Source organism: Microcaecilia unicolor, chromosome 8 (genome assembly GCF_901765095.1).
Source record: "Microcaecilia unicolor chromosome 8, aMicUni1.1, whole genome shotgun sequence".
In the NCBI taxonomy this organism is placed as follows: Eukaryota; Metazoa; Chordata; class Amphibia; order Gymnophiona; family Siphonopidae; genus Microcaecilia; species Microcaecilia unicolor.
In genome coordinates this window covers 86960137-86972942 of record NC_044038.1, presented here as the reverse complement: position 1 = coordinate 86972942, position 12806 = coordinate 86960137, and the positions used below count along the sequence as shown (strand labels likewise).

The following is a 12806-nucleotide window of genomic DNA, read 5'->3' as shown; positions in this document are numbered from 1 at the left end:
ATAAGCTCCGACCGTGAAAGAGACCTTGTGTTGATAGTGTCAGAGGATCCTAAGGCAGTGAAACTGTGTGAAAAAGCAGTGGCTACAGCCAGAAGGATGCTAAACTGCATATAGAGAGACATACAAGTCATTGGTCCCATTTGGAGTATTGTTTTCAATTTTTTATTTATTTATTGCATTTGTATCCCACATTTTCCCACCTATTTGCGGGCTCAGTGTGGCTTACAATACATTGTGAATGATGGAAATACAATTTGTTACAGTACGGTTATGGGTTACATTGTGAAGAGTTATGGGAAGACAAAGTCAAAGTCAAAATATCATTAGGGGAATAGAACAATAGCATATAGCAATGGGAGAATGATAGGGCGATAGAACAATAGCAAGAGAACATTCGGGTATAACAATTTTGTCTGTGGGTAGAGTTTTAAGTGTGGTGAATATATGGGGGAAGAGAATTCAGAAGAGAATGTATTGATGCATTTCTATTATGGTAGTGTGTATGGACTTCATGTGTTTTGATCCTTGCGATAAATTTTCTCAAAGAGATGAGTCTTCAATAGTTTGCGGAAGTCAGTTAATTCGTAGATCGTTTTCAGGTTGTGTGGTAGTGTATTCCAGAATTGCGTGCTCATATAAGAGAAGGTTATCTGCTATGGACATCAAAAGTCTTGAGGCAGTTAAAGAAGGTGACAAAAATGATATGAGGCTTGTGCCAAAAGATGTATGAGAAGAGATCTGAAGGCCTCAATATATATACCTTAGAGGAAAGGAGGGATGGGAGGATATGATATAGATATTTAAATACTTTAAAAGGAGCTTAAAGAATGGGAGAGAATGTTCAAAAACCTTTTGCAAGTATCAATAGCAAGCAATATGATTGAAAATGATTACAACATTTTATATCATTGGTATTACACACCTATGTGGTTTGTCAGCATCATGGCCATACATAGTTTTATGTTGATGAGAATGTGGAGAGCAAGAAACCTTCCTCCATGTTTGGTGGCCTTGTCCTGGGCTCAAATCATGGGATAGATTAAAGAGATTATGGGTCTCCAAATGGTGAAAACTATGGGTTCCTGCCTATTGAATATTGATCTCCAGAGACTACCAGCTTGTGGGTGAAATGATCCTTGCTTTAGCCTGGAAACAGAAGACTGCTGGACTTACACAAGTAGTTGGAAAAATTAACCATGTTTATGTAATGACTAAGCTTATAGTGCTAAGGCGAAATAGACTTCCACAATTCTTAAAAATCTGAGATATGAATATCAAATGGCTGGGTTGCAATCCAGTTGTACTTTCATAATGAAGAAGTTACATAACTATGGTAATAGGTTTCTTTGCTCCAACACCAATGTGTTGTCCAGCACTATGGGGGGAGGGGGGAGTGGAGGAAGGGAGGGGAGTTGAGGAGATGGAGGTTTGGGTTGTTTTTTATTGTTGTATTTCATTTTGCCATATACTGAAGAACCACAGTATGTCATAAGCTTGATTTGTTGTGTTTGTTTATTATTAAATAAATTTAAACAAAAATTAAATATTTAAAAGATATTAATATGCAAACTAATATTTTTCAGAGACAAGGAAGTGGTAGTCATGAGTTGAGGTTGCAGGGTGGGAGATTTAGGAGCAATGTCAGGAAATTCTTTTTCATAGAAATGGTGGTGAATGCCTATAATACCCTCTTGTGGAAGGTTGTGAAGACCAAAACGGTGACAGAATTCAAGAATGCATAGAATAAATACAGATGAACACTATATAGAAAAAGGATGGAAACCAATTAAAGCAAAACTTAAATGACCTCATAGCTGGAGTGAGCTTTGAAACTGCTTCAGAGGTTGGGAAGTAAGACCAATAACAGGCAGACTTCTATGGTCTGGTTCTCATAAATGGCAAAATCAGATCAGGATCAAGGCTGGCGTGGGCTTCAACAGCAACTCCAGTGGCTGGGAGGTAAGACCAATGCCGGGCAGACTTCTATGGTCTGTGCCCCACAATTGGCAAGAAGAGACAGAGATTAAGTATGCCAGCATTTAATCATAAAGAAGTGGAACCTATGCAGAGTGCCAGTTTCAACTCTGGCCACCTTGTTGGGCAGATTGGATGAACTATGCAGATCTTTATGTGTCAACATTTACTATGTTACTATCACGGCACTTATTTTTAAAGCATTTCCCATGTGCTTGAAACGTCCAGGCACCAATTTTGCAAAGGCAGAAAAGGAATATCCAGCACTGCAGTATGTACAAATAGCAAAGGGGGGTGGTAATGGGCATGTTTTGGGAGGGATTAGGGCAATGGTGTGCTGGTAAATGTTTAACAACAGGCTCTCTCCCCAGTCCCCCTCTGCACCCCCCCCCCCCGTCCCGCTCTACGCCCCCGTCCCCCTCTGTGCCCCCCCCCCCCAAATTGCAGAGCTGACTATAGCCGGGGAGAGAGCCTGGGGGGGGGGGGGGGGTGGCAATGCATTATCCAGGAAAAAAAATTAAATGATCCCAGGTTCCAATCTAATTTATGTTTAATGTGGGATAAAATGCCATAAATAAGTAAATAAATATAAACTTTTAATGTTGAGTACCTGATTCTCAAAGTGAACATACTCCAAACACTATAATGAAAATAAAATTATTTTTTTTCTACCTTTGTTGTCTGGTGACTGTTTTTCTGATCAGGCTGGCCCAGTATCCGATTCTGCTGCTATCTGTCCTCTTAACTCCGTTTCCAGGGCTTCCTTACCATTTATTTCTTTCCATTTCTCCTTTCTTCTTCATTTCGGGTCCTCAGCTTCTGCCTATTTTCTTCATCCATGTGCAGTTTTTCTCCTCTCTTCCTTTCCCCTCATCTCATCTCCTTCCTCACTCTTCTCTCCCCTCCATCCATGTCCAGCATTTCTTGTCTCTCCCCTCCTCTCCCCTGCCCTCCATCCACCCATGTCCAGTGACCCTCCTGTCCCCTGCCCTGCATGCACCTATACCCAGCGATCCTCCTGTCCCCTGCCCTGCATGCACCCATGTCCAGCAATGACCCTCCTCTCCCCTGCCCTCCATCCACCCATGTCCAGTGACCCTCCTGTCCCCTGCCCTGCCCTCCTCCACTCATGTCCAGCAGTGACCCTCCTCTCCCCTGCCCTCCATCCACCCATGTCCAGTGACCCTCCTGTCCCCTGCCCTGCATGCACCTATACCCAGCGATCCTCCTGTCCCCTGCCCTGCATGCACCCATGTCCAGCAGTGACCCTTCTCTCCCCTGTCCTCCATCCACCCATGCCCAGCAGTGACCCTCCTCTCCCCTGCCCTCTATCCACCCATGCCCAGCAGTGACCCTTCTTTCCCCTGCCCTCCATCCACCCATGCCCAGCAGTGACCCTCCTCTCCCCTGCCCTCCATCCACCCATGCCCAGCAGTGACCCTTCTTTCCCCTGCCCTCCATCCACCCATGCCCAGCAGTGACCCTCCTCTCCCCTGCCCTCCATCCACCCATGCCTAGCAGTGACCCTCCTCTCCCCTGCCCTCCATCCACCCATGCCCAGCAGTGACCCTTCTTTCCTCTGTCCTCCATCCACCCATGCCCAGCAGTGACCCTCCTCTCCCCTGCCCTCTATCCACCAATGCCCAGGGACTCCCTTCTCTCCCCTGCCACCCCTCCCGCGTTGTTCACCGGCGAATTCTCCTCCCTCCCTCCGGATCCGTCCCTCACCGACCTGACTCTTCTAATTCTTCGGCGGGGCAGGCAGTCTTGCCTGTCCGCTACTAGCGCTGACTCTCCCCTGCCGGTTCACGCTTCAAAATGGCCGCCGAGACTTCAGTAGAAGTCTCGCGAGGCCGCTGAAGTCTCGGCAGCCATTTTTAAAGCGCAAACCGGCAGGGGAGAGTCAGCGCTGGTAGCGGGCAGGCAAGACTGCCTGCCCTGCCGAAGAATTAGAAGTCAGGTGAGGGACTGGATCGGGCGGGCGGGAGGGAGGAGAGCCGGCTCTTAGTGGGAAACAACCGGCTCACAAGTCGGTACAAAATGTAACAACCGGCTCTTGCGAGCCGGTGCGAGCCGGCTCCAGCACACCACTGGATTAGGGAGGGCCTGAAATCTAGACATCCAAGAGCAGTTATCGAAGAGGAAGAAACATGCATGTCTAAAAAGGATTTTCTTATTTAGATCTGTTTCAGGCATGTCCAGGGTACAAAAAGATGCCCTGATTGAGCACCTGTCCACTGGAGGGATTAAGGCAGGACACCTCCTTAATCCCCCAGTGGCTGCTTCCCCCTCCCTCTACCCTGAAAGTTAAACTGGAAGGGGAGACCAAGCTCCATGACAGCTTCAGGCATTATGAGCATTCTTAACAAAGTGAAAGTCTGAAGTGTAGTCTAGTGGTTAGTGTAGTGGAATGTAACCCAATAAATGCAGGTTCAAATCCAACTTCAGGTTGTTAAAATAATGTTGGGTTGTTTTTTTTTTGTTGTTGTTATTTTGAGCCTTCCAAAAACAGAAAAATATCTACTGTACCTAAATATATAAGCCACCTGCAAGCCTAAAGGCTATATAAGTGGTGTACATTAAGGTACACTAGGTATGTTGCTGCTCATGGAGGGCTCACAATCACAAAATAAGAGTTAAAGTGGGATTTAAACCTGAGTCTCTTGGTTCAAATTCCACTGCACTAACCACTAGGCTGCCCCTCTGCTCTGTATAAATGTCTGTATGTGACTATTTTCAAAAAATGCTGCCATACAGACATCATGTCCTTTGTCCCCCATCCCCACCCCACCCTCGGTACATAATTTGGACGTTTCAGTTTGTAAAATAAATGTTTATGATGGATGGTTCCAGTGTATGGACATCTATTTCACATATTTTTGAACAGGAAATCTTGATGTATTTCCTGTTTTAAAATACATGTGAGAAGGACTTGGACGTCCTTTCAAAAATGCCCCTTCATGTTACTGTATTCTAAGGTGACACATAACTTACATTGTACATCTTACAAGTACTACAGCTGCTTATGCTTTTTATTTTATTTTTATATTGAAATTACATATATTATCATCAAGAAAGATCTTGCGATAGTATAGCATACACAGGAAATCAGCAACAATAAAACGTACAGAAACTAAAATAAAAGGCCAATTAGGCATGCTTCACAGTCCACCATAGTAGAGGTAGTTCTATCCACAGTTTGAAAGAAATTAGAATTTATTTATGAAATAAATGCCAACTGCATGAGTGCATTTAGCTGTTGAGAAACAGAGTAGTAACTGAGGGAGTAGCTCCTCAGAAATCACTTCTAACTTGAGAGAGAAAGATTTTGTACGTTGAGCTGACTCAGAGAAAATATACTTCTGCTAGTAGTTTCTTCTGTGTTGGTGGAGTAGTGATATGGACAGTGTGATAAGGAGCATGGGAATATTTTAATGCATGGGCATATTAGTCAGGTGCTTTTCACTGCCTTGTAATGCAGTGTAGATGGCTAATGCCCTGAAGCTCACCATTTTTATTTTCCTTTCCCCAGACAGTTCCACGAGCATCATCAGGTTTACAGCCCTAGGGATTGGACTTTTTGTCTGCTTGGTCCTCCTGATTCTGCTCACCCTTCGTTTCATGCTATGGTAAGAACTCTCCTCATATGCTGGTCTCAGAGAGAGATCACACCAGGTCATCAGGAACAAGTTAAGCCAGTCTTGGTTTTATCCCAGCACATCTGTGATATTTATAACCTCTATTTTTTTCTTGAAGAAATTAGAACTATAAACCCATAGAAGGGAAAGGGGGATTTTGTGGATTTAGCTTACACCCTTTTCAGTTGTAGCTCAAGACAAATTACCTCAGGTACACTAGGGCCTCCTTTTGCAAAGCTGCACTAGCGATTCAGGCTTTGCAAATGTGATGAAGCCCATTTAATTCCCATGGGCTTTGTCCTATTTGACACACCAGAATTTCTAGTGCAGCTTTGTAAAAGGAGCCCTAGGTATTTTCCTGTCCTTGGAGGACTCACAATAAGAGATCAGTTTTCTAAAGCATTGTAGTACCACTGGATTTTGAAGTCTGCTGACCACAATTTGCTCACCACTATTCTAAGAGGCTAATGGCGATGACATTAGGCTCCAAGTGGGTAGAATCAGAAGTAATATTAGAACATTTCTTCACATAATGGGGTCAGCATCAGCAATTGCTTCTAGAACGCTTTCCAAAAGACTGAGCATGATGTTGAAAATATGTCATTCTGTATCACAATCAGAATAACCCATTGAAGAGGTGCAGTGTTAAATAGAATTTTGAAAGGAGAAAATTCAATGTTTCATCCTTTTACAGGAAGAAGCAGCAGAGAATGCCAACCATTATTCAGAATCCAGAAGATGACAGAAACGATTCGTTCTTTGTCATGAATAAGAAGGTATGGGCTCATCAGCAGATTCCTGATTCAGTGATGATAGTACGCCTAACACTTTGCAGTATTAAGAGCCAACCCAGAACCTTTAGGCTTGAAGTTCAGGAACACTGCCAAAATCACTTCAAAAGATAAAGTTACATCTATTATCCACTCTAAGCTGCGCAGGAATCTGCCACTCAGATATTAATCACAGGATGTGTTGCAGCCTTCCTGTGGTTCAAGGCACACCAGATAGATGGACCCCTGCCTGCCCAATGGTTTCAAACCAAAAGAAGGCTGCAGCTTAGCAGGAATAATACTTTTCTCCAAGGACAAGCAGGCAATATTCTCACATGTGGATGATGTCATCCACGTTGCCTGGCATGGAACGCTTAAAAAGCATAGTACAGCTTTAAACACATGTGGCAGCATCTCCACTGTGCATGTATGCACCTTCCTGCCCGCTGTGAGAATGCGGGACCAGAAGTCGTCTTCTATCCGCTGTGAGGAGAGGACATGCTGCTTCATAGCTCCTTCGCTGCATCTGATGCAGTTTATTTTAAAAACAGCTTTTTTGTGCCTTCCCTGCGGGATTTTTTTCCCCAAGTATTCTTCATTTTCCCCCTTTGAGAGTATTTTTTCTCCCCTCATATATTAGTGCATTTATCCCCACTTTTAAGTCAAAACAGGGGACAAGCATTTGACGGGCTCCAGCAGAGCATAGCTGCAGTCAAAGTAACTGTCCCGGAAGACCTACCAGTAGGAGTGAAGCTGAGCTTTTTTTACAAGAAAGATGTCCCCTTGTAACCTATGACCATCCGTCTCAGTTACACCTTGCATTGGCTGCAGAGACCACCAAATTGCTCACCGAGAACATCTCACTTCAACTCTCATCACAAAAAAGTACTTGCAGAAGAACTCTCTGCCATTCTAAAGTCCCATGCAGTTGAGCCCATTCCACCAGGGGAAGAAGGAAAGAGATTCTATGCCAGGTAATTCCTTGTACCAAAGAAAATAAGGGGGATGTATCCCATCCTAGACCTAAGGGCCCTGAACAAATTCCTGGTCAAAGAAAAGTTCAGGATGGTTTCCCTGGGCACCCTTCTCCCAATGATTCAGGAAAATGATTTGCTGTGCTCTCTGGACTTAAATAATGCCTACACTCACATCCCGATACTTTTAGGCAACCAGAAGTATCTCAGATTTCAAGTGGGAACACATAATTTCCAGTACCGCTTGTTGCTGTTTGGCCTCACGTCAGCTTCCAGGGTTTTCACCAAGTGTCTAGCGGTAGATGCAGCATCACTACGCAGATTGGGAGTCCATGTGTTTCCCTACCTGGATGATTGACTGGTTAAAGGACAGTGCTCAGGAGTCCATGAGGAAAACTGTTCAGATGCTAGAGCTACTAAGGTTCACTTTAAACTACCCCGTCCCATCTCTACCGGTTCAGCAATTGGAGTTCATTGGAGCCCAGCTAGACAAACAGCAGGCACGAGCCTATCCCTCTGTGCCAAGGGTGGATTCTCTAGTTGCAGTCGTCACTTGGGTTTGTGCCATTCATGAGATCACAGCTCGGTAGATGTTAAGGTTGCTAGGCTACATGGCCTCCATGGTGCATGTCACACCTTTGCATATCTTCACATGATAACTGCCCAGTGAACTCTAGCTTCCCAGTGGCGTCAGGCCTCCATGAACCTAGAGGATATCTTCTGAGTGACACCAGACTTGGTTCAGTCCCTTCTCTGTTGGTCAAGTTGAACTATTTTGACTGTGGGATTTCTGTTCCAAATTGCTCAGCCCCAGAAGTTGCTGACGATGGATGCATCCTGCCTGGGATCAGCTCAGGAATCAGATCTTCAGATCAACCTCCTGGAGCTATGGGCAATCTGGAATGTGCTAAAGACTTTCAGAGCTCAGCTGTTCAAGCAAATTGAACTCATTTAAATAGCTGAACAGGTTGCAATGTATTATACCAACAAGCCAGGGGGTACCGGATCATACCCTCAGTGTCAGGAAGCCATCCAGATGTGGCACTGGGCTGTCCAGAACTACTACTACTACTACTACTATTTAGCATTTCTATAGCGCTACAAGGCATACGCAGCGCTGCACAAACATAGAAGAAAGACAGTCCCTGCTCAAAGAGCTTACAATCTAATAGACAAAAAATAAATAAAGTAAGCAAATCAAATCAATTAATGTGAACGGGAAGGAAGAGAGGAGGGTAGGTGGATGCGAGTGGTTACAAGTGGTTACGAGTCAAAAGCAATGTTAAAGAGGTGGGCTTTCAGTCTAGATTTAAAGGTGGCCAAGGATGGGGCAAGACGTAGGGGCTCAGGAAGTTTATTCCAGGCGTAGGGTGCAGCGAGACAGAAGGCGCGAAGTCTGGAGTTGGCAGTAGTGGAGAAGGGAACAGATAAGAAGGATTTATCCATGGAGCGGAGTGCACGGGAAGGGGTGTAGGGAAGGACGAGTGTGGAGAGATACTGGGGAGCAGCAGAGTGAGTACATTTATAGGTTAGTAGAAGAACAGGATAGGTCTCAGGGCCACGTACTTGGCGGGCAAATCTAACACTCTGGCTGACAGACTGAGCAGGGTCATGCAACCACGAGTGGTCACTCAGTATTGGTGTTACCCCCAAGGTCTTCTGAGAGTGGGGCACCCCCTTGGTGGATTTCTTTGCCACTCTGTTTAATCACAAAGTCCCTCGGTGCTCTTCAGGGGTCAGGTCACACAACAGACTAGCATTGGATGCGTTCCTCCTTCATTGAGGAATGGTCTTCTGTATACTTATCCTCTCATCCCTATTGTGGGAAAGACTTTGATGAAACTCAATCAAGACCAAGGAACCATGATCCTGATCACTCCATATTGGCCCAGGCAGATCTGGTTCCCTTTTCTGCTGGAGTAATCCTCTGAAGAACCTTGGAGATTGGAGTGTTTTACGACTCTCATCATGAAAAATGAGGGATCTCTTCTGCATCCCAAACTCCAGTCCCTAGCCCTCACAGCATGGATGTTGAGAGCTTAGAATTTGCTTCCTTGCATCTTCCAGAGGGTGTCTCCAAGGTCTTGCTGGCTTCCAGGAAACATTCCACTAAGAGGTGTTACTCTTTCAAATGGAGAAGGCTTGCTGTCTGATGTGACTGCAGGTCCCTAGATCCTATTTCTTGCCCTACACAGACCCTGCTTGAATACCTTCTACACCTTTCCAAGTCTGGTCTTAAGACCAACTCTGTAAAGGTTCACCTCAGTGCAATTACTGCTTACCATCACCCTGTAGAAGGTAAACCCATCTCTGGACAGCCTCTAGTTGTTCACTTCATGAGAGGTTTGCTTTTGACAAAGCCCCTTATCAAACCTCCACCTCTGTCATGGGACCTCAACATAATCCTTAATCAGCTGGTGAAAGTTCCTGCCTAAGGTTGTCTCAGAGTTCCATCTTAAACCAGTCAATCGTTCTTCCAACATTGTTTCCCAAACCTCATGCCCATCCTGGCAAAAGTGCACCTTGGACTGCAAGCGAGCATTGGCCTGTTACTTTGAGCAGACTAGGCTCTACAGACTTCCACCCAGCTTTTCATTTCTTTTGATCCCAACAGGATGGGAGTTGTCATCGGGGAAACACACAATCTCCAGTTGGCCGGCAGTTTGCATTTCTTTCACTTATACCCAGGCTGGGCTGACTCTTGAGGGTGTCAAAACCCTTACCTGAGGCTTAGGCTGGACGAGTGCGTTGGGCGCAGTGTGCCGAGTAGGGGGTGGAGGCTCGGGTTGGGCAGGGTCCATCATGCGCGGGTGGCTGGGGCGCTCCCGCTGAGGTAGAGCAGGCTCGTCTTCATTGTCCTCTGGCTGCCGCGCCTCTTCTTGGCTGCACTTCCTGCATGTCTCCAGAGCTCCTCTGACTCTCGCAGCTCTTTGGGCCTAAGGGCACTTCCTGCTCCACCTCTTGACATCAGATGCAGGCAGATTTTTAGCCAACTCTGCCCTTCTCTCCACGCCTCTGCTACAACCTTGGTTGTTCTTTTGGATCCTCGCACTGTCACTGTTGGATACTGTCTTCTGTCTGCCGCCTGCCTGAACCCTAGCCTGGACCTGGATGCTGTCTTCCTCTTGCTGTTGCTTCTGCCACTGCCACCCCCTCCTCCCCCCACTTCAAGTCTCACCACACAGCCCTGGCAGAAGGACATTCCAAGGAATTGCTTTATGTTCTCTTTATCATATATATGCTCAAAAACAAACTGTGTCAAAACATGTTAGAAGCTTGTAATCTACACAGAGCAGCAGGTTCAATCCTAACCAAAGGCATTGAGGAGGTAACCTGCGTGTTCTTCTCAGAGCAGCAGATACAACTCTAGCCACCTCGCTGGGCAGACTAGATGGGCCATGCCATCTCTTACTATGTTACTATGGCAAATTTTATAGATAATAAACATCTATTATATAGACACTACACTATAATGTTTCTGACATTCTTTTTACAGTTTAGTTCCCCCCCTCCGTCCACCGATACAGCATCCTCCTGCTGCTATTGGCCTTCAGCTCAGTTGGAGCCAGAGGTGGGATCTGGTGCTACAAACCTTCCTCATTTGCAATCACCTGGGATTTTTCCTCTAATCTATATTCCCCAGGCCTCCAACACACCGGGAGGCTGAGTACCAGAGCTTCTTCTCAAACACTGTGATCAGGAGCCTAAAAAAGGCCACTAGGTGTCATCCTTAAGCAATGACCATAACTCCTCCCCCTGCCGAAGAAGCTCTATTGAAAACTATCCACTTCTCTCTGCTGATAAACATAGTAACATAGTAGATGATGGCAGAAAAAGACCTGCACGGTCCATCCAGTCTGCCCAAGAAATGTGCCACTTTTTTTGTGTATACCTTACCTTGATTTGTACCTGTCTTTTCAGGGCACAGACCTTGTAAGTCTGCCCAGCACTATTCCCGCCTCCCACCATTGGCTCTGGCACAGACCGTATAAGTCTGCCCAGCACTATCCCCGCCTCCCAACCACCAGCCCCGCCTCCCACTACCGGCTCTGTTATCCAATCTCGGCTAAGCTCCTGAGGATCCATTTCTTCTGAACAGGATTCCTTTATGTTTATCCCACACATGTTTGAATTCTGTTACCGTTTTCATCTCCACCACCTCCCGCGGGAGGGCATTCCAAGTGTCAGTTGTTGACAGACATAGGACAGGAAGGAGGTGCTGTCAGAGGCTCTGAGGAAAGGGAGCCAGGCCTGGTCCCTTCCCCAGCTAGGCGGAGGGGTCCTGGGGAGAGAGGCCCAGGAAACTCCCAGGCTATGGGGCCTACAAGGCCGAAGGATCTGAAGGCCCGGCGGAGTAGCTCTCAGCCAGCCCCTCCTCCAGCACGAAGGGAGCGTAGTCCCCTGGACCGTAAAGCTTCCAGGGCCAGGGAGGATTGTGGATCTGGTGCCTCCTCCATGACCCAGCGGCGTCCAGGTAAGGAGCCTGAAGATCATGGGGGAGGAAGGAGGAAGGTTGAGGCCCTAAAGGTGCAGACCCAGAAGGAGCAAGGACAAGAAGGAATGGAGGTGGGGCAGGAGGCCCAGTTGGGATTTGAGGCAGCCGGCAGTGAAGAAGAGTGGTCAGAAGAAGGGGAGGAGGCCGGTGAGTGGGAGAAGATGGACCCAGGACAGTGTGCCAGAGAAACGGTGGAGCGGGTGAGGCACATCAAGTCTCTGGAGAAGGAAATAGAGGAGCTGGGGAAACGGTTGAAAATGACTAAAGCCATGAGTAGGCTTGCCCCAGCAGAGCATGGTCAAAAGTATAAGACGGAAGAAAAGCGCTTAACAAAGTTGCTGAAACAGAAGGAAAAAAGAATTGCTTGTTTTAAAACAGGCTCTGCAAATCCCTTGAGGGAGGTTTATGAGAATCAAGAGAGGATGCAGGCTGGTACATCTAAAACTAGGAGCCAGGAGGTTTTTTCCCAAGCACAGGAATCTACCAGTTTAAGCTCAGGAACATTGTTTCACAAAAGGCAGTTGGTAACAGAGATTGTACAAAGTCCAAACAGTCAAAGTACATTGCAAACTATGAAAGCCCTGATGAGCCCAAGGGAAGAGGGAGTACTCAGGTTGGATACGGTTCCAGGAGAAGGGGGAGGGGCGGATTGTTTGGCCTCAGGTATTCCGGTAGAACAGAAAGGAAAAGACACAAAGTTACAACACTGTCATATTATTGAAACGGATGGAGACAGGCTTTTCACCCAGGACAATTGTTCAGTACCCACTAGTGGGGAAGAAGAACAGGGTGTGGAAAAAAGTATTGAACTTACCTGTATGGAGAGATTGCAAGAGAAGCAAAAGCCAGCAGGCTTCCAACTGCAGGAGCACTCCAAAGGTGCTCTGATTGAGGCAGCAGTTTCTGGTAATCAACTATCATCAGCTGTGCAGCTTGGCTCAGAGCAGGTCTGCCC

The 12806-nt window shown here is 46.4% G+C and overlaps 1 protein-coding gene across 6 annotated transcripts in view; it reads left to right on the top strand.

The window, feature by feature from the left end:
• Window positions 1–12806, top strand: part of CD22 (CD22 molecule) — a 244243-nt gene that overhangs the window by 211586 nt on the left and 19851 nt on the right. For all 6 annotated transcript variants that reach the window (XM_030213545.1, XM_030213548.1, XM_030213547.1 and 3 more), the window contains 2 exons: window positions 5507–5603; window positions 6307–6388. In XM_030213545.1, coding sequence (XP_030069405.1) covers window positions 5507–5603; window positions 6307–6388 — 179 coding nt within the window. The remainder of the gene's footprint in view (window positions 1–5506; window positions 5604–6306; window positions 6389–12806) is intronic.